Source organism: Entelurus aequoreus, linkage group LG11 (assembly GCF_033978785.1).
Source record: "Entelurus aequoreus isolate RoL-2023_Sb linkage group LG11, RoL_Eaeq_v1.1, whole genome shotgun sequence".
NCBI classification, from domain to species: Eukaryota; Metazoa; Chordata; class Actinopteri; order Syngnathiformes; family Syngnathidae; genus Entelurus; species Entelurus aequoreus.
The window spans coordinates 995,760-1,023,259 of NC_084741.1; the positions used below are offsets into that span (position 1 = coordinate 995,760).

General features: G+C 39.1%; 1 protein-coding gene across 1 annotated transcript; it reads right to left on the reverse strand.

The window, feature by feature from the left end:
* Nucleotides 1–8,720: 8,720 nt before the first annotated feature.
* LOC133660526 (probable U3 small nucleolar RNA-associated protein 11) lies at nucleotides 8,721–26,398 on the reverse strand. Its single transcript, XM_062064066.1, has 8 exons — nucleotides 26,203–26,398; nucleotides 26,037–26,098; nucleotides 22,415–22,517; nucleotides 19,508–19,618; nucleotides 15,452–15,545; nucleotides 9,178–9,308; nucleotides 8,970–9,080; nucleotides 8,721–8,902 (listed from the first exon to the last, which is right to left on the reverse strand). The coding sequence occupies exons 1-8, from the start codon at nucleotides 26,260–26,262 to the stop codon at nucleotides 8,819–8,821; spliced, it is 756 nt and encodes a 251-aa protein (XP_061920050.1). The 5' UTR covers nucleotides 26,263–26,398; the 3' UTR covers nucleotides 8,721–8,818.
* Between the last annotated feature and the right edge of the window lie 1,102 nt (nucleotides 26,399–27,500).

The window sequence follows — 27,500 nt, forward strand, 5'->3', positions numbered from 1 at the left end:
GTTTTGTTGGTGTTTTACTGTAGCAATGTTATGTCTTCCTTTGAGTGCTATTCCCAGCACCTGCTTTGTGTTAGCAAGCAAGACTATTTAAGTTGACGGCTGTACTTTGTGGACGTCGTCTCTGCTCCACACGCTGCAAGTTTTTGCTGTCGTCCAGCATTCTGTTTCTGTTTACCTTGTAGCCAGTTCAGTTTTACTTTCGTTTGCCTATGCTTCAATGCCTTTTCCTTTTGTTGATTTTTGGTTTAAGCGTTACATACCTTTTTATCTCTTGCATATTGGGTTCACGACAAACCGTCCTCATCTCACCTGGCACATTCCGACTTTTACAAAGCAGTTAACTACCTGCTGCCACCTACTGACGTGGAGTGTTACGTAGTTATACCCTGCCGAGCTCTACACAGCACAGACACTAAGGAACATACTTGCCAACCCTCCCGTTTTTAGCGGGAGAATCCCGGTATTCAGCGCCTCTCCCGACAACCTCCCGGCAGAGATTTCCTCCCGACAAACTCCCGGTATTCAGCCGGAGCTGGAGGCCACGCCCCCTCCAGCTCAATGCGGACCTGAGTGGGGACAGCCGTTCTCACGTCCGCTTTCCCAGCAGCTTGCCTGCCCAATGACGTCATAACATCTACGGCTTTTAGAGAGTAGAGTGCACAACAAGGAGAGAGAGTTCTTGGTTTCTTATGTGGGTTTATTGTTAGGCAGTTTCATTAACGTCCTCCCAGCGCGGTAACAACACACAACAACAGCAGTCACGTTTTTGCAGTGTAGTTGATAAACTTCTTCTTTTTCTCTACCTTCTGGTACCTGTTGATGTGTATTTGGGATCTGCATAAGTCCTGTGTCTGCCATTGTAGCCCGTGCCTCTCTATCTTCTTGTTATGGGACATTCATCTTCCACTGTTGCTATTTCTAATATAAAGTAGTGTAAAGTTCTTACTTATATCGGTCTGTAAACTCACCATGAAAGCGCTTAAACATACCGGTGTAGTGAGTTTACATTATTCACCCAAGGTAGTTATTAGAGAGTTACGGTCGGACGGTTTTTCACGGGACACATTTCCGGCGTTGTTGTTGTTTCCGGATGAGGAGATGCTGCGCCGATATTGATTGAAGTAAAGTCTGAATGTCATTCAAACAGTTAGCGCCATCTTTTGCCACTTCTTCCACTCCCGTCCTTGCACGCTACACCGCTACAACAAAGATGACGGGGAGAAGACGCTGTCTAAGGTGAGCCACGTAAATAAGACCGCCCACAAAAGGGCGCATCCTGAAGAGACGCTCAGAAAGCTACTTGAAGATGGTCTGTAATACATCTTCTATGCAATACTTTAACCAAATAATCACCATTACATGTTATGTAGACCACAAGGTAGTATTTTAAATTTAGAAAAATAACATATGACCCCTTTAATGCGCCTTATAATCCGGTGCGCCTTTTGTATGAAAAAAAAACCTGAATAGACCCGCTCATCAGCAGTGCGCCTTATAGTCCAAAAAATACGGTACTTGTTAAATAAAACCTCTTCCTTTTTATTAATGAATACTTAGGCCTACTACAGTACTGTGTTTAAAGGCCTACTGAAATGATTTTTTTTTATTTAAACAGGAATAGCAGATCCATTCTATGTGTCATACTTGATCATTTCGCGATATTGCCATATTTTTGCTGAAAGGATTTAGTAGAGAAAATCGACGATAAAGTTCGCAACTTTTGCTCGCTGATAAAAAAAAAAGCCTTGCCTGTACCGGAAGTAGCGTGACGTCACAGGAGCTAGTATTCCTCACAATTCCCCGTTGTTTACAATGGAGCGAGAGAGATTCGGACCGAGAAAGTGATGATTACCCCATTAATTTGAGCGAGGATGAAAGATTCGTAGATGAGGAACGTTACAGTGAATGACTTGAGAGGCAGCGATGGACGTATCTTTTTTCGCTCTGACCGTAACTTAGGTACAAGCTGGCTCATTGGATTCCACACTCTCTCCTGTTTCTATTGTAGATCACAGATTTGTATTTTAAACCACCTCGGATACTATATCCTCTTGAAAATGAGAGTCGAGAACGCAAAATGGACATTCAGTGCCTTTTATCTCCACGACAATACATCGGCGAAATGCTTTAGCTACGAGCTAACGTGATAGCATCTTGCTTTAACTGCATATAGAAACAAAAGAAATAAACCCCTGACTGGAAGTATAGATAGAAAATCAACAATACTATTAAACCGTGGACATGTAAATACACGGTTAATGCTTTCCAGGCTGGCGAAGGTTAACAATGCTGTGCTAACGACGCCATTGAAGCTAACTTAGCAACCGGACTGCACAGAGCTATGCTAAAAACATTGGCTCTCCACCTACACCAGCCAGCCCTCATTTGCTCATCAACACCCGTGCTCACCTGCGTTCCAGCGATCGGCAGAAGGACGAAGGACTTCACCCGATGCGTTTGGCGGCCCGGAGACGTAGGAAGTCAAGGTGAAGTCGGCGGCTAGCGCGGCTAGCACTCCAACAAAGTCCTCCTGGTTGTGTTGCTGTAGTCCGCTGCTAATACACTGATCCCACCTACAACTGTCTTCTTTGCAGCCTTCATTGTTCATTAAAAAAATTGCAAAAGATGTCCAGAATACTGTGGAATTATGAAATGAAAACAGAGCTTTTTGTATAGGATTCTACGGGGTACCATAACTTCCGTTACTCGGACTTCGTCACGCGCATACGTCATCATACCGCGATGTTTCAGCCGGATATTTCCCGGGAATTTTAAAATGTCACTTTATAAGTTAACCCGGCCGTATTGGCATGTGTTGCAATGTTAAGATTTCATCATTGATATATAAACTATCAGACTGCATGGTCGGTAGTAGTGGCTTTCAGTAGGCCTTTAAAGGCCTACTGAAATAAAAAAAATTATTTAAACGGGGATAGCAGATCCATTCTATGTGTCATACTTGATCATTTCGCGATATTGCCATATTTTTGCTGAAAGGATTTAGTATAGAACAACGACGATAAAGTTCGCAACTTTTGGTCGCTGATAAAAAAAAGCCTTGCCTATACCGGAAGTAGCGTGACGTCACAGGAGGAAGGATTCCTCACAATTCCCCGTTGTTTTCAATGCAGCGAGAGAGATTCGGACCGAGAAAGCGACGATTACCCCATTAATTTGAGCAAGGATGAAAGATTTGTGGATGAGGAACGTGAGAGTGAAGGACTAGAGAGGCAGTGCAGGGTGTATCTTTTTTCGCTCTGGCCGTAACTTAGGTACAAGGTCTCATTGGATTCCACACACTCTCCTTTTTCTATTGTGGATCACGGATTTGTATTTTAAACCACCTCGGATACTATATCCTCTTGAAAATGAGAGTCGAGAACGCGAAATGGACATTCACAGTGACTTTTATCTCCACGACAATACATCGTTGACGCACTTTAGCTACGGAGCTAACGTAATAGCATGGGGCTCAAATGCAGATAGAAACAAAATTTTAAAAAACCCTGACTGGAAGGATAGACAGAAGATCAACAGTACTATTAAACCATGAACATGTAAATACACGGTAAATAATTTCCAGCTTGGCGAAGCTTAACAATTGAAGCTAACTAACTCAGCTACGGAGCTAACGTGATAGCATCAGGCTCAAATGCAGATAGAAACAAAATTAAAAAAAACCCTGACTGGAAGGATAGACAGAAGATCAACAATACTATTAAACCATGAACATGTAAATACACGGTTAATAATTTCCAGCTTGGCGAAGCTTAACAATTGAAGCTAACTACGGAGCGGCGGCGGCGGGCATTGTAGCTTTCGACGACACCCCGGCCCCCATCAGAGTCGGCAAGAAACATATATTTCCCCAAAGTTACGTACGTGACATGCACATATGGACACGCACGTACGGGCAAGCGATCAAATGTTTGGAAGCCAAAGCTGTACTCACGGTAGTGCGTCTGCTATCCAGTTCAAACACAACACAACCTCCTGATTGTGTTGCTGTAGTCCGCTGCTAATACACCGATCGCATCTACAACTTTCTTATTTGCAGTCTCCATTGTCCATTAAACAAATTGCAAAAGATTCACCAACACAGACACACTGTGGAATTGTTCGATGAAAACAGTGCAGTTTGTATGGTGACACATTGGGTACGAATACTTCCGTTGCCGTCGTGACGTCACGCGCATACGTCATCATACATAGACGTTTCCAACCAGAAGTTTAGCGGGAAATTTAAAATTGCACTTTAGAAGTTAACCCGGCTGTATTGGCATGTGTTGCAATGTTAAGATTTCATCATTGATATATAAACTATCAGACTGTGTGGTCGCTAGTAGTGGCTTTCAGTAGGCCTTTAAAGTTGGTTATTATGGTGGTACCTGGGGAACCAAGTGTTTTCTGAGGTGCTACTTAGTTAAAAAAAAGTTGGGAGAACCCCTGGTTTCTCTCTCCCCTCCCTAGATCAGGGGTCTGCAACCTGTGGCTCTGGAGCCGCATGGGGCTCTTTCATGCCTCCGCCGTGGCTCCCTTTGGCTTTGAAACCGAACGTCAACTAATAATGGTTACTTGATTTATTATATTTCATTTTATTTACTTTATTTGAATTTAACAGTTGTTATTTTGGAGAGTTCTGGCATCTTGTCATATGAAGATAAGACACATTTTAAAGGCCTACTGAAATGATTTTTTTTATTTAAACGGGGATAGCAGACACATTCTATGTGTCATACTTGATCATTTTGCGATATTGCCATATTTTTGCTGAAAGGATTTAGTAGAGAAAATCGACAATAAAGTTCGCAACTTTTGCTCGCTGATAAAAAAAACCTCGCCCCTACCGGAAGTAGCGTGACGTCACAAGCGGTAGTGCTGCTCACAATTCCCCGTTGTTTACAATGGAGCGAGAGATATTAGGAGCGAGAAAGTGACGATTACCCCATTAATTTGAGCGAGGATGAAAGATTCGTGGATGAGGAACGTTAGAGTGACGGACTAGAATGCAGTTCAAGAGATATCTTTTTTCGCTCTGACCGTAACTTAGGTACAAGCTGGCTCATTGGAATCCACACTCTCTCCTTTTTCTATTGTGGATCACGGATTTGTATTTTAAACCACCTCGGATACTATATCCTCTTGAAAATGAGAGTCGAGAAGGCGAAATGGACATTTAACAGTGACTTTTATCTCCACGACAATACATCGACGAAGCTCTTTAGCGTGAGCTAACGTGATAGCATCTGTCTCAAATGCAGATAGAAACCAAATAAATAAATCCCTGACTGGAAGGATAGACAGAAGATCAACAATACTACTATCAGGAGACACCGAACCAAACACTGGACATGTAAATACACGGTTAATGTGTATTCGACGCCTGTCGAAGCCTAGCAATGCTGTTGCTAACGACGCTAACTTAACAACGGGACCTCGTCAGAGCTATGATAAAAACATTAGCGCTCCACCTACGCCAGCCAGCCCTCATCTGCTCATCAACACCCGTGCTCACCTGCGTTCCAGCGATCGACGATGCGGTCGGCGGCCCGGAGATGTAGGAAGTCAAGGTGAGTTCGCCGCTAGCGCGTCTGCTATCCAACAAAGTCCTCCTTGTTGTGTTGCTGCAGCCAGCCGCTAATACACCGATCCCACCTACGACGTTCTTCTTTGCAGCCTCCATTGTTCATTAAACAAATTGCAAAAGATTCACCAACACAGATGTCCAGAATACTGTGGAATTTTGTCGAAGAAAACAGAGCTCTGTGTATTGTGTCCAAAAGTGTCCAAACACTTCCGTGGACCTGGCGACGTCACGCGCATACGTCATCCTCCAAAGGCGTTTTGAACCGGAAGTTCCCCGGTATATTTAAAATGTCACTTTATAAGTTAACCCGGCCATATTGGCATGTGTTGCATTGTTAAGATTTCATCATTGATATATAAACTATCAGACTGCGTGGTCGGTAGTAGTGGCTTTCAGTAGGCCTTTAATATATTGTCGATGGAAATGTTTGTCACAGCCCTTATGCGACATCTCTTGCTGTCATGCAATTGTATTGTTTTTAGCGGTCAACCCCTAGCAATGGACGGATCAAAAAAGAGAAACATTTTATTTATTTACATTTTTATTAATGACTAGGTAGTTGTTTTAAATTTTTAGTCAAATGAATATGCCGCAGTCGTATGCCTTCAGAACATTGGAATGAGTTGATTTTTATTGTTTTATTAATTAATAAGGGAAGGAACAGTGTATTTTTTTTCTAATGTTCAAAATAATTAGATGATTTGCCTCGTTATACCCAGAAATACATCAAATAAGTGTTTATTTTCATAAGTCCTATAGCACAAGTGTAAGGAAACTATAAGTTGTGTTATCGTCATTTTGGGAATCTAACAGAGTTTGTGGCTCTAGGTGGGTTTTATTTGGGGGGGAAATGGGCCCCAATGGCTCTTTGTATGCTGAAGGTTGCCGACCCCTGCCCTAGATGAACTGTGCAGAGCCAGGTGCATCATAAGGGACCCATCTCACCCCGGACATGAACTTTTTGAACTGCTGCCCTCGGGCAGGAGATACAGGACAATAAAATGCCGGACAAACGGATTTAAGAACACTTTTTACCCGAGAGCAATAGTGTTGCTGAACACAAGACAAGAATGACTGTGCATGTGAGCTGTGTGCTTGGTATTTTCATGTATTTTTATCTATCTATCTATGTTCTTATGTTTTTATGTGTTATTATGAATTTGTACTAAATTAGTTTTTGCTTACAATTTCGTTGTATAATGTACAATGACAACAATATATATATATATATATTCTATTTAGAGATGCTTTAAAATGTAATATCGGACATTATCGGTATCGTTTTTTTTAGTTATTGGTATCGTTTTTTTATTTTTTATTATTAAATCAACATAAAAAAACACAAGATACACTTACAATTAGTGCACCAACCCAAAAAGATCTCCCTTCCCCATTTACACTCATTCACACAAAAGGGTTGTTTCTTTCTGTTGTTATTAATATTCTGGTTCCTACCTTATATATCAATATATATCAATACAGTCTGCAAGGGATACAGTCCGTAAGCACACATGATTGTGCGTGCTGCTGCTCCACTAATAATACTAACCTTTAACAGTTAATTTTACAAATTTTCATTAATTACTAGTTTCTATGTAACTGTTTTTATATTGTTTTACTTTCTTTTTTATTCAAGAAAATGTTTTTAATTTATTTATCTTATTTTATTTGATTAATTTTTTTAAAAAGTACCTTATCTTCACCATACCTGGTTGTCCAAATTAGGCATAATAATGTGTTAATTCCACGACTGTATATATCGGTTGATATCGGTATCGGTTGATATCGGTATCGGTAATTAAAGAGTTGGACAATATCTGCATATCGGATATCGGCAAAAAGCCATTATCGGACATCCCTAATAAAAATAAATCAACTCAAGTTATGGAAAAAAATGCCAACATGATTGTGCGTGCTGCTGGTCCACTAATAGTACTAACATTTAACAGTTAATTTTACTCATTTTCATTAATTACTACTTTCTATGTAACTGTTTTTATATTGTTTTACTTTCTTTTTTATTCAAGAAAATGTTTTTAATGTATTTATCTTATTTTATTTTATACTTTTTTTTTTTTAAAGGACCTTATCTTCACCATACCTGGTTGTCCAAATAAGCCATAATAATATGTTATTATACCGGTATCGGTTGATATCGGTATCAGTAATTAAGAGTTGGACAATATCGGAATATCGGCAAAAAAGCCATTATCGGACATCCCTAGTTATTATGAATTTGCACTAAATTAGTTTTTGCTTACAATTTCGTTGTACAATGACAATAACGATATAGTCTATTCTATTCTTATACAATTCATCGCTGCTACAGTCGCCAAATTAGCGCAGATTCATCAAAAGCTGTGGCTGTAGGTAACTTCCTGATGTAATTTGTGTATTACGTCCACCAGATGGGAGTTGCTACACGGGTACATGTATGATTATTAGTCAGCATCCAGCAGGTTTTCCTGTTCTGGTCTACGATAATAAGCCTATTAGCTCACCTTTGGTCACATGGTCAACGTCTGGACCGAGGCCTTTGGTTCTCTTCCTCCACTTCTCTCCGCTGACATTTCTGCCTGACTCGCTCTCTTCCTTCTTCCCTTCCAGAGGTTCCCAGGAGAGTTTGATGGATTGGCCCCGTTTATGAAGCCACCACAGGCGATCAATCAAGGCCCCGATCACTGTGATCTGCTGTTGGACTTCAGCCCATCTTGCACTGTATGAAGGCCATAGAGGAGGTAGACACACATACAGTATTATGCATATTGCTGCTCCTGCATATACTCACTGGCCACATTATTAGATACACATTCTGATACCACAGCTTCAATTGCAATATCTTGCTTTAGGAGGGTCAAAACATTAGCATCAACTCTCAATGTTGCTGAAAAGTATAACATTTTCTTTTTTTGTGTAGCTCTTGTGGTGGATCTCATTACAGATGTGTAGGAGCACCTAATGATGTGGTTAAGCGTATTTCTCATTAAAAAAAATGTCACTGTTCCTACAGTGGAATTTTAAATGTAGGTTACTAGCTCCATCTAGTGGTACAAAATATCACCTGCATCAGGCATTGCCCCACTAGGTTTCTCATTTTAAAGTCTTAAATTATGCAAAACCCAGCATTGGAGAGTGAAGTCAAATGTATTTTATTGCTTAATACCTAGCAGAGAAAAGAAGTGTTTGTATGTACAACGAGTAGTAGCAATAAATTCGAGCAATTTGGCGGACTCAGCGTTTCCTCTTGGTCTCAAACTTGTAGATGGGAGCAGAACCAGGTGTCTCGTCCTTTACTTTCACTTTCTTGGTTTTATCCTGGTGCACACAAAGACGTGATTAAAAAATAGAAAGTCGACGTCAGAAGCTAGAAAAGTTATGCTACCTGTAGGTCCTTGCGGGCCTGGATTTTCTGGCTGATGACAAACAATTTGCTTTCGCGGTCGATCCTTTGGGAAAGAAGCCTGTACTCGAAGGACTGTTTCTTGGACAGTTTCTACACACGAGTGGAGGGATGAAAACAGTCAGTTCCAGCTGGTATTGTATTTTTTTTTTTTTAAAGGGACAAACCAACATTTATTACGAGGACGTACCATGAGGTCGATGGGCTGTATGTCTCTGGGAAAGCGCTTGGTCCTCAGCGTGTCCACTGTCGGCCTGTTGTACGCTCGATCCACCAGCTCGGGGACGGTGTTGAGGTGTTCGGCCAAGTCAAACGACTGCACTGCAGACGCCAACATTTGTAGAAATATTACAAGATGATCGAAACACCACAACCAGCAAGCAAACAATGCAAATAGGGTTGTCTAATTTTGTGCACCCTTTATAACAGGCTTGGGCAATTATTTCGACTCGGGTGCCGAATTTAGAGAAAAAAATGTGTCTGGGAGCTAGTATATCTGATTTTTAGGAACACTAATACAAACCCTCACAATGTTTTATTGAATGCTAAAAACATTTTGACAGACCGCCACCTCTAAAGGCTTTAGTGGTCACATGCGTTGACAGCACCTTTTAGCTCTTATTTCCAAAACTGTGTACACTACTGAATTGGGGTCTTATGCCGACATATGGACACTTATACTGCTATCTGGTGGTGTCAGAAGAGTAAAACATACAATGGAATTTGGGGGGGAAAAAAAGTGTAAAAATAAAAATGTGCATGTCACTAAACATTTGGGTTGGGTATCGAGTATAGAGTATTGATTGGAACTGGGACTAACTTTCCGATTCTCCCGGAATCGTTCAAAAGTTTAAATTTCGATTCCTAGTTTCGATACCCAGTTTGCCGACCGGAAAAAAAGAATAAGTCCGCCGACCGGAAGAAGAAGCCGCTAAACACCAACGAAGAAGCGCCTACCGCCGGAAGTGTTAGCATAGCCCAGGGGTCGGCAACCTTTACCACTCAAAGAGCCATTTTGGCAAGTTTCACAAATTAAAGAAAGTAATGGGAGCCACAAAAAAATTTTTAAAATGAAAAACACCGCATACAAAGCTTAAATGCTTTGTGCTATGTTAACCAGGGGTCTCCGACACACGCACCGGCACGCACTTTAATGTGGAAATGTGACGTTAGTGCAGCCCGCGAGTTTTGAATGAATGGCGCTTGATAGCGTCATACTTGCCAACCCTCTCATTTTTCCCGGGAGACTCCCGAATATCAGGGCGTGGTGACACTGTATTTGGCGCCCTCTACAGTCTGCCCTAACAGTGTACCTGCTCGACCACACGTAGATTGCAATTTCAGCTTGCTCACGTAAGTGACAGCAAGGCGTACTAACTCAGCAGCCACACATCTTACACTGACGGTACCAATACCCAGAATCCCATGCAGCCCTAACTCTTCCGCTCAACCAACGCACGGAGAGGGGGGTGGGGGGGGGGGTTGATGTGTGGGGGGATTTGGTGGTAGCGGGGGTGTATAATGTAGACCGGAAGAGTTAGGGCTGCATGGGATTCTGGGTAATGGTTGTGTTGTGTTTATGTTGTGTTACGGTGGGATGTTCTCCAGAAATGTGTTTTTCATTCTTTTTTGGTGTGGGTTCACAGTGTGGCGCATATTTGTAACGTAACAATGTTAAAGTTGTTTGATACAGCTACCGTCAGTGTAAGCTGTGTGGCTGATGAGTAAGTATGCTTTGCTGTCTCCTGTGTGTGCAAGTAATAACAACATGCAACATGTGGCTGGACTGGCACGCTGTATGTAAATGCTATAGAGGACAATTACTGCAGTGCAATTAGGGCACGCCCTTTATTTAGTAATTAGAGTGTAAATAGGATTAATTTTTCCCTGGGAGTAATCTATGAGAGACACTGAGATCCATAAATCTCCTGGGAAAATCGGGGGGTCGGCATGTATGTAGCTGAGCCGCATCAGAGTGGTCAAGGAGCCGCATGCGGCTCCGGAGCCGCGGGTTGCCGACCCCTGGCATAGCCGAACCCATGTAGCCGAGCGAGTCAGTCAAGCATGGATAGCGGGCGTCGGCGGTCGAAGTGTGGCTTTATTTTACTAAAAAAAAATGAAATATCGGCGAAATGTAACACGTGCGACAGGACTGTTCCGTGCTTAGGAGGGTGCACGTCGAACATGATGAAGCACCTCCGAGTACAAATAAATGCGTGTCCCGTCTTCGACGCGCTGCGCCGACCGTCCTCCTGTGCCTCTTCCTCTGGCTTCGACGCCCAGCCTGGCACCTCGGTGACTGCATTGCAGTCCGAATCCGGTAAGTAAAACAATATATATGCAATAAATAATGTGTTTTGCGCCAACGTCGAGGCAGCTAACAAATTAGCCCCGCGTGTTTTTTCATAGACAATTTACAACCTGCTAGCCAGGCTCCGCGATGTGCTCAGCGTACTCCGTTCACCGTAGCGGAAATGGGGAAGATGTCGGTGCCACAGACGGAAGAGTGCCACAGAAAGGTCACTGCACACATAGTCAAAAGACTGCATCCCTTTTCAGAGGTGGAATCTCCAACATTTAGGTTAGTTAAGCAATAACGTTAGAGCTAAGCTAATTGATACTGGGCTAAACAGTAACAGCAACATTACATGTTTGTTTATGTTTGCAGGGATATGGTGAAAACTCTCAACCCAAAATACATACCACCTTCCAGGGACTACCTGTCAAACACATTGATCCCGGCATGGTACAAGAAGAATCGGAATTGAGAATCGTCAGGAATCGGAATCGAAACAAAGAATCGGAATCGTTCGAATTCAAACGATACCCAACCCTAATAAACATGAAGTACACACTTGTGTACTTATGGACTAAGTACATCATATTAAAAGATGATTTTTAGTTTTTATTCTAATTAGGGTCCAATAAGCCCAAATTGCAAAGAGAAATTTTAAAAAGCATGTAAACAAACAGCTTGGGCCTTAAGAGGTTAAAAAATGGATTATTTTTTTTCTTCTACTGAATGAGACACCCAGAATGTACATGAAAATGAAGAATGTGGGATTTACAATATTAACTATGACCAATAAAACACTGAATATTGACAACATATTATCACACCCCCTCTTGATCGACATTTTACAATCAAGCGAAATGCAACAAACAGCTAAATATGAACGCGAAGGGTAAAAAAAACCCACCTACAATCTGATATATCTGATATATCACTAAGCTTTAGAACTTTGTAGTAAAAATCTCCTTCTGCTGGCCGCTCTGGAAACACTCTGTGGAAACGCTCCCCACCCACACTGCTTGGTGCCTCATCTGAGCTGCTGTGACTTAAATGACCATAGTAACTAATTAGATTACCATAGTAACTAGTATATGATGCAAAAGCGTAGATTCCAACCATTGAAATACTTTGTATAGTTCAAGTTGACGTTAAAGTGCATCCAGCAGTGGAGGCTCCTCTATGGGGTCTTGGGGCACTAGGAGGTTAACCCCCTTACTACTGTTACCCCAGGTGGTCCTTGGCAAAGGCCTCGTACCTGATTGCCCCCTAGCCAGGGATACGGTGAAGACCTCAACGGCGCAGCAGGCGGAAGATGTAAGAACTAGCACAACGGCTGCGATGGCGGAAGAAGGCACTCCCACATCCATGTGGGCCCATTTATGGGGAAATAACAACCCAAGACCTCAACGGTGGAACAGGCGGAGGATGACTGCTAACCCTATGGAGCGTCACAACGGCTGGGATGGCGGATGAAGGCTGCAGCAGAAAAGGGTCCCCAGTCGTCTTGGACTCCATGCCACTGGACCCTGACCCGGATCTGTCAAGGATCGTGTGGTGACTGTCTGTGCACCAGTCTCCCCACGTTAAACAAAGTCACGCACAGGCATCCTCCATAAAGGGATACACCCCTACCAGGAGGGCCGCCGATGATGATAGTTCCAAGACTTACGGTAATTTGAAAATTTGAAAACATCCATGCACATCATAATGGCAGCTACACTTTCCATCTTAAAGATCAAAACAATTTTTAGGGAATGTCCGGCGGTCCAGATTGAAAAGCTTAACGGGCCACATGTTGTCCCCGGGCATTAATTTGCCCAGGTCGCCTTTATAGTGAATCTTTCTTCCTTGGTCACCTTAATAATGTGCTCAGAAATGCATTTTTTTTTTTAAGATTTCGAAAACACTGACCGGTTTATTGAAGTACTGAAGCATACTGATGACAGTCCACAAAAAAGACATTGAAAAATGAATGCTGTGTCTTTTATACTGTACAGTTGTAATCATCCTGCATGGTTTATGGCAAAATGTTCACTTAAGAAGTTCCTCGCCACTTCACGCTTCAAATATTTTGTCTTCACGACATTGAATATTTTCTTGAAGCATATTCTACACGTTTCTGCCCTAAATTAAGTCTTTTATGTACTACAGTGCAGCATTTGTCATATTTTCTATTGTGTTGTGGCATTAGATTTTTACCAAGCGGGACTTCGGTTTCCGGGTTAAGGGTGAACACTGCTGGGAACACGACGGCTTATCTCAGCGCTCTGCAACAATCAAATTGACCACATTTTTGAAGAACAACTTTCTTTCTTTTTTTCAAGTACATCTTCAACTCCCACCTCATCAATAATACATTCGGTGTTTCCCACACATTCATTTATTTGTGGCGGCCCGCCACGAAAGAATTACGTCCGCCACAAATAAAAAAATAAAAATTAAAAATTAAAAATTAAAAAAAAATTAAAATTAAAAAAATATATATGTATATATATATATATATAAATATATATATATATATATTTTTTTTTTTTGTCCTCTCCAGCTTCTCAGGCAAATCATATAGTTGATGTAGATGCCCTTATAGGCTGTTCAGATTTACTTTACAAAAGAGAAGTGTAGGATACTTCTCTTGTTGCCTTATTTGTATTTGACTTTATTAAATGTATTTATATTAGAATCACAACATGTGTATATAACAAAGGGTGCAAAGTCTGCAGGCAGTAGGAAACACATGGTTAAGTGTAGGGAGTAAAACTGATGGCAGTCTAAAGTTCAAGATTGTTGGAGCTCTTTGTTCAGTGGATCAGACGTTTGATGAAGCTCTGTGTCTATCTACCACCACTACTGTTTTCTGTTTATTTGTTACTGACTGTGGCAGGACACCTCTGCCTCTGTTTCACTTTATGTTGCTGGTAAATAATATGGTTGTAGTAGTAGGCTAAAGTTAAATATCCCCTACCCACCCCTCCACCTCAAACCCGCCCCCCGCCCCCGCCCACCTCAACCTCCTCATGCTCTCTCAGGGAGAGCATGTCCCAAATTCCAAGCTGCTGTTTTGAGGCATGTTAAAAAAAAATAACGCACTTTGTGACTTCAATAATAAATATGGCAGTGTCATGTTGGCATTTTTTTCCATAACTTGAGTTGATTTATTTTTATTAGGGATGTCCGATAATGGCTTTTTGCCGATATCCGATATGCCGATATTGTCCAACTCTTTAATTACCGATACCAATATCAACCGATACCGATATCAACCGATATATACAGTCGTGGAATTAACACATATTATGCCTAATTTGGACAACCAGGTATGGTGAAGATAAGGTACTTTTTAAAAAAATTAATCAAATAAAATAAGATAAATAAATTAAAAACATTTTCTTGAATAAAAAAGAAAGTAAAACAATATAAAAACAGTTACATAGAAACTAGTAATTAATGAAAATTTGTAAAATTAACTGTTAAAGGTTAGTATTATTAGTGGACCAGCAGCACGCACAATCATGTGTGCTTACGGACTGTATCCCTTGCAGACTGTATTGATATATATTGATATATAATGTAGGAACCAGAATATTAATAACAGAAAGAAACAACCCTTTTGTGTGAATGAGTGTGAATGAGTGTAAATGGGGGAGGGAGGTTTTTTGGGTTGGTGCACTAATTGTAAGTGTATCTTGTGTTTTTTATGTGGATTTAATAAATAAAAATAAAAATAAAAAATAAAATAAAAAACGATACTGATAATAAAAAAAACGATACCGATAATTTCCGATATTACATTTTAACGCATTTATCGGCCGATAATATCGGCAGACCGATATTATCGGACATCTCTAATTTTTATGTTACATTGTTTAATGCATCCAGCGGGGCATCACATCAAAATTAGGCATAATAATGTGTTAATTCCACGACTGTATATATCAGTATCGGTTGATATCGGAATCGGTAATTAAGAGTTGGACAACATCGGAATATCGGACATCTATAGTCACAACTGTCTGAGATAAAATTTGTAGTAATTATCCCACATTTCCTACTATCATCAATTTCCATGAAAATGGGTCAATCTTTCATTTAATGTGATTGTACTCCAGAAATGTTCCCTCCCTTTTGCACGCCAAAATACAACTATCCATTCGGTTTCATAACTAATACCAACCTTCCTTTTTGGAATCCACAAAAAAGGTGTGGTTGTTTTTTTGTCTGCCATCCACCTGTAGAAGATGGAGACTCGCCTTCATGCGCTCTATTTTCTGAAAAAGAAATGACCAACAGGGTTAATGGTGCGTTGTGCTTAACTTTTCATTTCAGTCATGATTGGCTCGGTTTCCCCCCCACTCAATGGTCAATTGTTTCGCAAATACTAAATACAGGAATTTTTATTTATTGTTTTTTACACCCACAGTTCATCGGTTTCCTCTTATTTACAGCTTGTCTCAGTTGCTGTTCAATGATTTGTTCTTGCATATTAGCTGAAGCGAGAGTATCTCCAGTGCCTTGATCTGTAATCATGAAAACACACAAGTGTATCCTTTTCGGAATTTATTTTGCCCTTAGCTGAGACATTCTGTTTAGAATGCAGTGCAATCAGAAACACGGTGCTTCACTTTTTCAAAATTGTTAAATAAAATAAATTCATTTGTGTCTTAAAAATTCTATACAAAAAACCCCATAATGACAATATGAAAATGTTTTTGTAATTTGCAAATGTATTTTAAAAAAAACACAAAAGTACCGGTAAATACTTTAAGCCAGTGTTTTTCAACCAGTGTGCCGTGAGATACAGTCTGGTGGGCCGTGGGAGATTATGTAATTTCACCTATTTGGGTTAAAAATATTTTTTGCAAACCAGTAATTATAGTCTGCAAATGATGTGTTGTTGTTGAGTGTCGGTGCTGTCTAGAGCTCGGCAGAGTGACCGTGTAAAACTCTTCCATATCAGTAGGTGGCAGCAGGTAGCTAATTGCTTTGTAGATGTCGGAAACAGTGGGAGGCAGCGTGCAGGTAAAATTGTGTGTAATGCTTAAACCAAAAATAAACAAAAGGTGAGTGCCCCTAAGAAAAGGCATTGAAGCTTAGGAAAGGCTATACAGATCGAAACTAAAAGTGAACCGGCTACAAAGTAAACAAAAACAGAATGCTGGACGACAGCAAAGACTTACTGTGGAGCAAAGACGGCGTCCACAATGTACATCCGAACATGACATGACAATCAATAATGTCCGCACAAAGACGGATACAAACAACTGAAATATTCTTGATTGCTAAAACAAAGTAGATGTGGGAAATATCACTTAAAAGGAAGACATGAAACTGCTACAGGAAAATATTTTTAAAAAAGAGAAAAAGCCACCAAAATAGGAGCGCAAGACAAGAACTAAAACACTACACACAGGAAAACAGCAAAAAAGTCCAAATAAGTCAGGGCGTGATGTGATAGGTGGTGACAGTACACCTACTTTGAGACAAGAGCTATAGTCATGCATGCTTGGTTATGGTTTAAAGTCATATCCAACAATTGCAACAACGACTTTTTACTGTCAACTGAGTTTTGTTTTTCAATGATTTCTGCTGGCGGTGTGCCTCTGGATTTTTTCAACGCAAAAAATGTGCCTTGGCTCAAAAAAGGTTGAAAAACACTGCTTTAAGCTGTACTTTCTGACAAAGATGCATCATCAAAGTATTGAGCAAACGTTGTGAATACTTATGTACAGTGCAGGCTATTGTCTATTACCTGACACCTTCTATGTTAGCTACTTCTCTTTGTTTATAATGTCTATTTTCTGCTGGATTTACTCTCTATTTTATGCTGCAGCTGTTACATATACTGTAATATTGTACATGGTAATTGTTATATATTGTATATATGATATAAACATAATATATCAGTATATATCCTATACTGTACATATATTATGTAAATATTACGTATATATGTTATATTTTATATCGCTTTTAGTCTATTTTATACATGCATTGTCCTTTCCATCTTTTCCATCATTTGTAACTGAGCTACTGTGTGGAACAATTTCCCTTGTGGATCATTAAAGTTTGTCTAAGTCTAAGTCTAAGGCCAAAAGTTTGGACACACCTTCTCATTCAATGCGCTTCCTTTATTCTCATGACTATTTACATTGTAGATTGTCACTGAAGGCATCAAAACTATGAATGAACACATGTGGAGTTATGTACTTAACAAAAAAAGGTGAAACAACTTCTAAACATGGTTTTCACTTCACAGGTGTGCGTGAAGCTCATCGAGAGAATGCCAAGAGAGTGCAAAACGGTAATCAGCAAAGGGTGGCTATTTTAAAGAAACTAGAATATAAAATGTTTTCAGTTACTTCACCTTTTTTTGTTAAGTACATAACTCCACATGTGTTCATTCATAGTTTTGATGTGACAATCTACAATGTAAATAGTCATGAAAATAAAGAAAACGCATTGAATGAGAAGGTGTGTCCAAACTTTTGACCTGTACTGTACATGTGATTTTTTTTTTTTCTAATACATTTGCAAAACAATTTTAAAAACATTTTGAAATTGTTGGTATGGGGAAGAATTTTGAGAAATTAAATAATTTTATAACATTTTGGAATAAGGACTGGAGCCTGCAATGCCTCAGACTGGAAGTCTCTCCAGAGAGTGGTGAGGACGGCGGAAAAGATCATCAGGACTCCTCTTCCTCCTATCCAGGAGATGGCAAAAAGCCGCTGCCTGACCAGGGCTCAGAAAATCTGCAGAGACTCCTCCTACCCCCACCAAGGACTGTTTTCACTGCTGGACTCTAGAAAGAGGTTCCGCAGCCTCCGAAGCAGAACCTCCACAGTGTTTCCCACACATTCATTTATTTGTGGCGGCCCGCCACGAAAGAATTAAGGCCGCCACAAATAGATTTTTTTTAATTTATTTATTTTTTGTTGTTGTCCTGTCCAGCTTCACAGGCAAATCATATAGTTGATGTAGATGCCCATATCGGCTGTTCAGATTTACTTTACAAAAGAGAAGTGTAGGATCAAGATTTTTGGAGCTCTTTGTTCAGTGGATCAGATGTTTGATGAAGCTCTGTGTCTATCTACCACCACTACTGTTTTCTGTTTATTTGTTACTGACTGTGGCAGGACACCTCTGCCTCTGTTTCACTTTATGTTGCTGGTAAATAATATGGTTGTAGTAATAGGCTAAAGTTAAATTATTTAGTATGCACTAATTAAAGGGGCAGAGCTTCAAGAGACATTTTAGCTTTTATATTTTTATAAGATATATTTTTTGTAAGAACCACAATTAATAAATATATTTCAGTGAATAACTTATTGCTCAAATCTGTATATAAATATGTACATAAAGTGTTGTAATTATATTGTAAAATGGATGGATGGATGGATGGACGTTTAAAACAAAACTGTTATTATTAATTAGTAAGTATACATTTTTTGAGCCTTTTTAGAAAAAATCATATCATTGTAGTAAATTATTCAAATTACTCGATGATGTCATGGTGACCACGCCCATAGCCACGCTATGGGCGTGGCTATGGGCCACTATATCTTGGTAGTTTATGGGAAACAGTGCTCCAGGTTCTGTAACAGCTTCTTCCCTCAGGCCGTAACTCTTGAACGCATCATAATTATCCCCTCAACTCCCCCCAAAATGGATTAACTCGCTGGAATATAAAGACAATATAACATACATCCATAAACCTGGATGCATATGCAAAAGAGCAAATCTATTCATCTGTACAGTAATCTATTTATATCTGCACCTTATTGCTTTTTTATTCTGCACTACCATGAGCTAATGCAACGAAATGTCGTTCTTATCTGTACTGTCAAGTTCAAATTTGAATGACAGTAAATAGGAAGTCTAGTCTAATATAACAAAACGTGGAAAAAGTGAAGCACTGTGAATACTTTCCGGGTGCACTGAACATACAACTGCTGAATTATTCTTAAATGTTAAAACATCAATGTTGTATCACACATTGGTGAACATCCGAAAACAAGACAGGTGACTCCATATTTTACCGGCATCTCCTTAAAACGATGAGTCTGGAGGACAGAGTGGCAGGAGATAAGATGTAAATAAAGGACAACATGCCTAACAAATAAGGAAATGGGATAGACTCCCTGTAGCGGAGTACCAATAGAGTTAAAGCACATTACACACACACAAACATACACGTTGCAGATTTAAATATACATTTCGTATAACTTACCCTTGACTCCGCCACCCTCTTCAGCTCCACGTATTTGATATCTTGAGTCCTCATCACTTTCTTCTGCTCCTCTGTCATCGGGTCCCCCTCTTTAGACGTGTGAATGCCATCCTGTCGACCGGGCACAACATTAAAATATATAATGATAAGCAACAGCCCTTCACTGAGCGGCTAAATTTGTGGAGACCTTATTGCTTGATGCAGTGATGCTTTTGGAAGACATACTAGCATATACCGTATATTTCGGACTATAAGGCGCACTTAAAATCCTTTCAATTTCTCAAAAATCGACAGTGCGCCTTATAAACCGCTGCACCTAATGCACAGAATAATTGTGGTTGTGCTTACCGACCTCAAAGCTATTTTATTTTGTACATGGTGTAATGATAAGTGTAACCATTCGATGGCATGAACAACTGCACTCTCGTTCTGGTAACCAGGCAAAATAGGAAGTGGTCACTTAGCAATGGGAGAGAACACGCTAAAAGCCAAATCACGTAACAGTATCAAGTTTGGCTGCACCATCGTGCCATCTCGCTGTTGATTCTCTGCATGGAGTGAGAAGAGAAAGTAAAAAAAATGAGTGCTGCAGAGAGAAAATTAATAGGGATGTCCGATAATGGCTTCCTTGCCGATATCCGATATTCCGATATTGTCCAACTCTTTAATTACAGATACTGATATCAACCGATACCGATACTGATGTATACAGTTGTGGAATTAACACATTATTATGCCTAATTTGGACAACCAGGTATGGTGAAGATAAGGTCCTTTTTTTTTTTTTAAATTAATAAAATAAAATAAGATAAATAAATTAAAAACATTTTCTTGAATAAAAAAGAAAGTAAAACAATATACAATCAGTTACATAGAAACTAGTAATTAATGAAAATTAGTAAAATTAACTGTTAAAGGTTAGTACTATTAGTGGACCAGCAGCACGCACAATCATGTGTGCTTACGGACTGTATCCCTTGCAGACTGTATTGATATATATTGATATATAATGTAGGAACCACAATATTAATAACAGAAGGAAACAACCCTTTTGTGTGAATGAGTGTAAATGGGGGAGGGAGGTTTTTTGGGTTGGTGCACTAATTGTAAGTGTATCTTGTGTTTTTTATGTTGATTTAATAAAAATTTAAAAAAAAAAAAAACGATACCGATAATAAAAAAACCGATACCAATAATTTCCGATATTACATTTTAAAGCATTTATTGGCCGATAATATCGGACATCTCTAAAAATTAATTGTCGATACCACAGGAAAAGTCACCTTGACAGTAAATATTAGGTACGAACTGAAGTGCAGTACAGTATAAACAAAATAAATTACAAAATATAACGAATGTGCTACTTTAAAACAAAAGTAATTTGGTCCAATAATATTTAAATAATAATTACTTTGAAACGCAAATCCCATAGGGGTGATGAAAGGATGGTCAGCGACTGAGCGCTGCGGCCCGCCACCATGACCCCGCACTCCCTCCCCTCTGTTGCTAGATATCTCGAGATGTACGTTGTAATATGTATATGTGCTTTGCGATGGAGGTTTTTTTCCCACTCCAGACTGGGGCGCCCTTAGGAGCCCAGTCTAGATTGTATTTTTTTACTCATCCTTCCCCAGCGTTTTACCTTTTTCCCCATCTTTTACAGGGCGCCTTGTGGCGACCCATCAGCGTTCCTGTTCTGTAACCCTGTACACTGTTTGTTTGTCTAATCTTGTACGGGTTTGTGCTGAAAACAAAGTTTCGTTGTACTTGTGCAATGACAATAAAGACCTATCCATCAAATAATAACATGATTTCCTTTCCGCAATTAAATAGGAATAAAAGACCAAATTAAATGTTACACAGCGTGGCACTAAACCTGCAAAAAATAGTCCCTCTCAGCTTTCTCCAAGTTCAAATTTTCACACTATTTTGTTACACTTTAAGCATTTTTTACATTCTACATATTTTTGTATCTTAATTTTAAGAGGTTATAACAGTCATACAAAGGGATTTTTAGAGCTTTTTTTTTTACATTGAGTGTTTCCATGGTTGTGTTAAAAAAATGGCTAAGGGGATTATAATCAGAGGATGGTTACATCCATCTATCCTTCCATTTTTTTTACTGCTCGTCCCTCTCGGGTCGCGGGAGGGTGCTGGAGCCCATCTCAGCTGCATTTCTGCATTTAGGCAGTAGGCGGGGTACACCCTGGACAAGTCGCCAGCTAATCGCAGGTCCAACACAGGTAGACAGACAACCATTCACACACACACCAATTGAGTGTTAAAGTACCAATGATTGTCACACACACACTAGGTGTGGCCAAATTATTCTCTGCAATTGACCCATCACCCTTGATCACCCCCTGGGAGGGGAGGGGAGCAGTGGGCAGCAGCGGTGGCCGCGCCCGGGAATCATTTTTGGCGATTTAACCCCCAATTCCAACCCTTGATGCTGAGTGCCAAGCAGGGAGGTAATGGCTCCCATTTTTATAGTCCTTGGTATGACTCGGCCGGGGTTTGAACCTCCAAATGTCTTTGGAGGTGGGAGGAAGCCGGAGTTCCCCACGCAGTCACAGGGAGAACATGCAAACTCCACACAGAAAGACCCCCAGCCCGGGGATCGAACCTGGGTCTTTCGTATTGCGAGGTGCGCGCACAAACCAACCCCTGCTCACCATGCTGCCAGGATTACATTTGAATTAAAAATGTTAACATTCTTTTTTTTCTTTCTCTCCTGGTCCTTATTTTCGATAGATCATAAAAAACACCGCCCAGTCCCAGTGTATTTGTCACACATAATAGCACAGGCAATACAGATTCCAGTTTTGACACATTTTCACCCTTTTTTCAACAGTTTAGGAGCAGAATAGTTACATGAGAAAAATATGCGCCCGTTGTTATGGTTACCTTTATCTGCGAGTTGACCATGTTATGGTAGAACTCATCTGGATTCTTCTCCAGAGCCTTCTTCTTAAGGGCTTTGAGGGTGTTTTGCTTCTTGTGGTAGTCACTGTTGGAACACAATCAATGGCCGTAGTTAAATATCTGTGTTAAAGCCTAGATCAGTGTTTTTCTACCTTTTTTGAGCCAAGGCACATTTTTTTGCATTGAAAAAATGCGGAGGCACACCACCAGCAGAAATCATTAAAAAACGAAACTCAGTTGACAGTAAAAAGTTGTCGCAATTGTTGGATATGACTTTAAAGCATAACCAAGCATGCATCAATATAGCTCTTGTCTCAAAGTAGGTGTACTGTCACCACCTGTCACATCAAGCCCTGACTTATTGAGTTTTTTGATGTTTTCCTGTGTGTAGTGTTTTAGTTCTTGTCTTGCGCTCCTATTTTGGTGGCTTTTTCTCTTTTTTTGGTTATTTTCCTGTAGCAGTTTCATGCCTTCCTTTGAGCGATATTTCCCGCATCTACTTTGTTTTAGCAATCAAGAATATTTCAGTTGTTTTTAATCCTTCTTTGTGGGGACATTGTTGATTGTCATGTCATGTTCGGACGTACATTGTGGAGGCCGTCTTTGCTCCACAGTAAGTCTTTGCTGTCGTCCAGCATTCTGTTTTTGTTTACTTTGTAGCCAGTTCAGTTTTATTTTTGTCCTGCATAGCCTTCCCTAAGCTTCAATGCCTATTCTTAGGGGCACTCACCTTTTGTTTATTTTTCGTTTAAGCATTAGACACAATTTTACCTGCACACTGCCTCCCACTGTTTCCGACATCTACAAAGCAATTAGCTACCTGCTGCCACCTACTGATATGGAAGAGTATTACACGGTCGACAGCACCGACACTCAACAACAACACATCATTTGCAGACTACAATTACTGGTGTAACCTATTTTAATGGACTTGCCTCTTTGTGATGTTAAGTTCCTGTTATAAGCTTTTATACAGTACAATGGAGGACAGAGTAAAACAACTTGCACTGAGCCTAGTCTATAAAATCTGCTACACCTCCCTGATACCGAAGCACATGTCAAACTACTTCCATAACGTAAATGACCGCCATAACCACAACACCAGGGGGAGTTCCACAAACCACGTTAAACCCAGATTCCGATCTAACAAAGGTCTTAACGACGCCAACATATCTCTCCGACCTCCTTCAGCCTTACTGCCCCACCCGATCCCGAAGATCAGCCGATCAGCTGCTACTGACGGTCCCAGACACAAGGCTGAAGCTTAGAGGTGACAGAGCTTTCGCCGCTGCTGCTCCCAAGCTCTGGAACGACCTACCTCTGAGTGTTAGACAAGCCTCCTCTCTTCCTGTTTTTAAATATCTCTTAAAAACATACTTTTATTCCATGGCTTTTAACACTGAGTGATATCCATCCTGCAATGGCGCCCCAAAATACACCTGCTATGAACCTGTTTTTAGGTTTTATTTATTTATTTTTTATCGTGTTCTGTTTGTGTTGTGTTTGCTCAGTTCTCGTATTATCTTTTAACCTGCCCATTGTACAGCACTTTGGCTACCCCTGTGGTAAATTTTAAATGTGCTTGATAAATAAAGTTGATTTGATTTGACTCATTCTCCTTCTATGCCACATCAATATGGAATGCACTCCCAACAGGTGTAAAAGAAAGTGCATCTCTATCCTCCTTCAAAACCGCACCAGAACAACACCTCCAGGCAACTCCAACCCTTGACTAACACCCTCCCCCCACCACATCCCACCTCCCCGGATTGCAAATAACCAAATGTAAATAATCAAATGTATATACTTGTTCTTATGCTTTCTGAGCTCACTATGTTCTCTGCTCGCTGTACATATCCTACCAAGTAAGACCTACACGGTTTCAATGTCCATTTCTCAGATGATGCAATTGTTGATGACTAAAGTGCTGATATCAACCAAACCCTCCACATCCCAACCCCCGGACTGTAAATAATGTAAATAATTCAACGTATATACTCTGATGATTAACTTGTGTGATGACTGTATTATGATGATAGTATATACCAGGGGTCACCAACGCGGTGCCCGCGGGCACCAGGTAGCCCGTAAGGACCAGATGAGTAGCCCGCTGGCCTGTTCTAAAAATAGCTCAAATAGCAGCACTTACCAGTGAGCTGCCTCTGTTTTTTAAATGTTATTTATTTACTAGCAAGCTGGTCTCGCTTTGCCCGACATTTTTAATTCTAAGAGAGACAAAAGTCAAATAGAATTTGAAAATCCAAGAAAATATTTTAAAGACTTGGTCTTCCATCCATCCATCCATTTTCTACCGCTTGTCCCTTTCTTCACTTGTTTAAATAAATAAATTAATTTTTTTTACTTTGCTTCTTATAACTTTCAGAAAGACAATTTTAGAGAAAAAATACAACCTTAAAAATGATTTTAGGATTTTTAAACACATATACCTTTTTACCTTTTAAATTCCTTCCTCTTCTTTCCTGACAATTTAAATCAATGTTCAAGTAAATGTTTTATTTTTTATTGTAAAGAATAATAAATACGTTTTAATTTGATTCTTCATTTTAGCTTCTGTTTTTTCGACGAAGAATATTTGTGAGATATTGCTTCAAACTTATTATGATTAAAATTCAAAAAAATTATTCTGGCAAATCTAGAAAATCTGTAGAATCAAATTTAAATCTTATTTGAAAGTCTTTTGAATTTTTTTTTGAATTTTTGTTCTGGAAAATCTAGAAGAAATAATGATTTGTCTTTGTTAGAAATATAGCTTGGTCCAATTTGTTATATATTCTAACAAAGTGCAGATTGGATTTTAACCTATTTAAAACAATTCTAAAATTAATCGTAATCAGGAAAAATGACTAATGATGTTCCATAAATTATTTTTTTAATTTTTTCAAAAAGATTCAAATTAGCTAGTTTTTCTCTTCTTTTTTTCGGTTGAATTTTGAATTTTAAAGAGTCGAAATTGAAGATAAACTATGTTTCAAAATTGAATTTTCATTTTTTTCGTGTTTTCTCCTCTTTTAAACCGTTCAATTAAGTGTAAATATCATTCATTATTAATAATAATATAGAGTTAAAGGTAAATTGAGCAAATTGGCTATTTCTGGCAATTTATTGAAGTGTGTATCAAACTGGTAGCCCTTCGCATTAATCAGCACCCAAGAAGTAGCTCTTGCTTTCAAAAAGGTTGGTGACCCCTGGTATATACTGTATTTGTACCATGAGTTTATTAACGTGGACCCCGACTTAAACAAGTTGAAAAACCTATTGGGGTGTTACCATTTAGTGGTCAATTGTACGGAATATGTACTATACTGTGCAATCTACTAATGAAAGTTTCAATCAATCAAAAACATGCTTTCCGCTCTTAAAGCCTTCAAAATAAGAGCTCAAGGCATGTACTGTATAACAGCTTATAACAGAAACTTAACATCACAAAGAGGCAAGTCCATAAAAAAAGGTTACGCTGGTTTGCAAAATAATGTTTTAACCTAAATAGGTGAAATTAGACAATCTCCCACGGCACACTAGATTTTATCTCGCGGCACACTACAGTGGTTGAAAAACACTGGCCTAGACAAACTTCTAAACTTACTCTGCACGGAGTTTGTAGTCTTTCTTCTTCTGCAGGAGTCCCAAATGCTTCCTAAAGGCAGGCTGACCGGACACACAAACACAAAAAGGTTTAGTGTTAAATAACAAATGATGTTTAATAACATAAGCGTGGCCATGTTAGCCTTTGGCTAGGTCTGCTAGCTCACCTGAGATCGTTCATGGTGGCTTCTCTGTCGGGATTTTAAGGCTTTTCTGAACGACGACATGTCTGAAAAATGTCAGGGAAAAAAACTTATTGTACAAGATTTTTTTTTTAAAAGCCCTTAAATTTAAACTTGGGTCATTCAACGCGAGTGTGCTGCTCCTCAAATCGCTTTCCGTATAATCACGTGGTTTCCGGTTTGGCGTGCGGCGTTTTATTCCATTCCGCAGATTCGCCACGAAAAGAGACATACTAAAAACGTTGTGTAGGTCTTTATTCGTAAGTCTAACACGCTAAATTATTATGAAATATTTTTTACAGGTACGATTTGTCATCTGAACGATGGTAAAGTGGAATAAAAATGTCACTTGGGAGCGCCAAGTGCCAACTGGATGAGTTTAGGTAAAGACGACAGGGAGCGCTGTTTTACAGATACGTCGAATATGGGATAAGCCTTTTTTTTATTTATTTTATTTTATTTTATAAACCTTTATTTATAAATTGCAACATTTAAAAACAATTGAGAAATAATAATAATTTTTTTTTAAAAGTACAAAAACAGTACAAAACAGCGCCAGGGGGTTGTAAACTCAATAAAGTAACTAAAATCCATCCATCCATCCATTAAATTTTATGAACATTTATTTATAAATTGCAACATTTACAAACAATTGAGAAATAATAATATAATAATAAAAATGTACAAAAACAGTACAGAAACAGTACAAAACAGCGCCAGGGGGTTGTAAACTCAATAAAATAACTAAAATCCATCCATCCATTTTCTACCGCTTGTCCCTTTCGGGGTGGCGGCGGACGCTGGAGCCTATTTCAGCGACATTCGGCCGGAAGGCGGGGTACACCCTGGACAAGTCGCCACCTCATCGCTAAAGTAACTAAAATAGAATGCAAAATATATATATATATATACATATACATATATATATATATATACATATACATATATATATATATATATATATACATATATATATATATATATATATATATATATATATATATATATATACATATATATATATATACATATATATATATACATATATATATATACATATATATATATATACATATATATATATATATATATACATATATATATATACATATATATATATATATATATATATATACATATATATATATATACATATATATATATACATATATATATATACATATACATATATATATATATATATATATATACATATATATATATACATATATATATGTATATATATATATATATATATATATATATATATATATATATATATA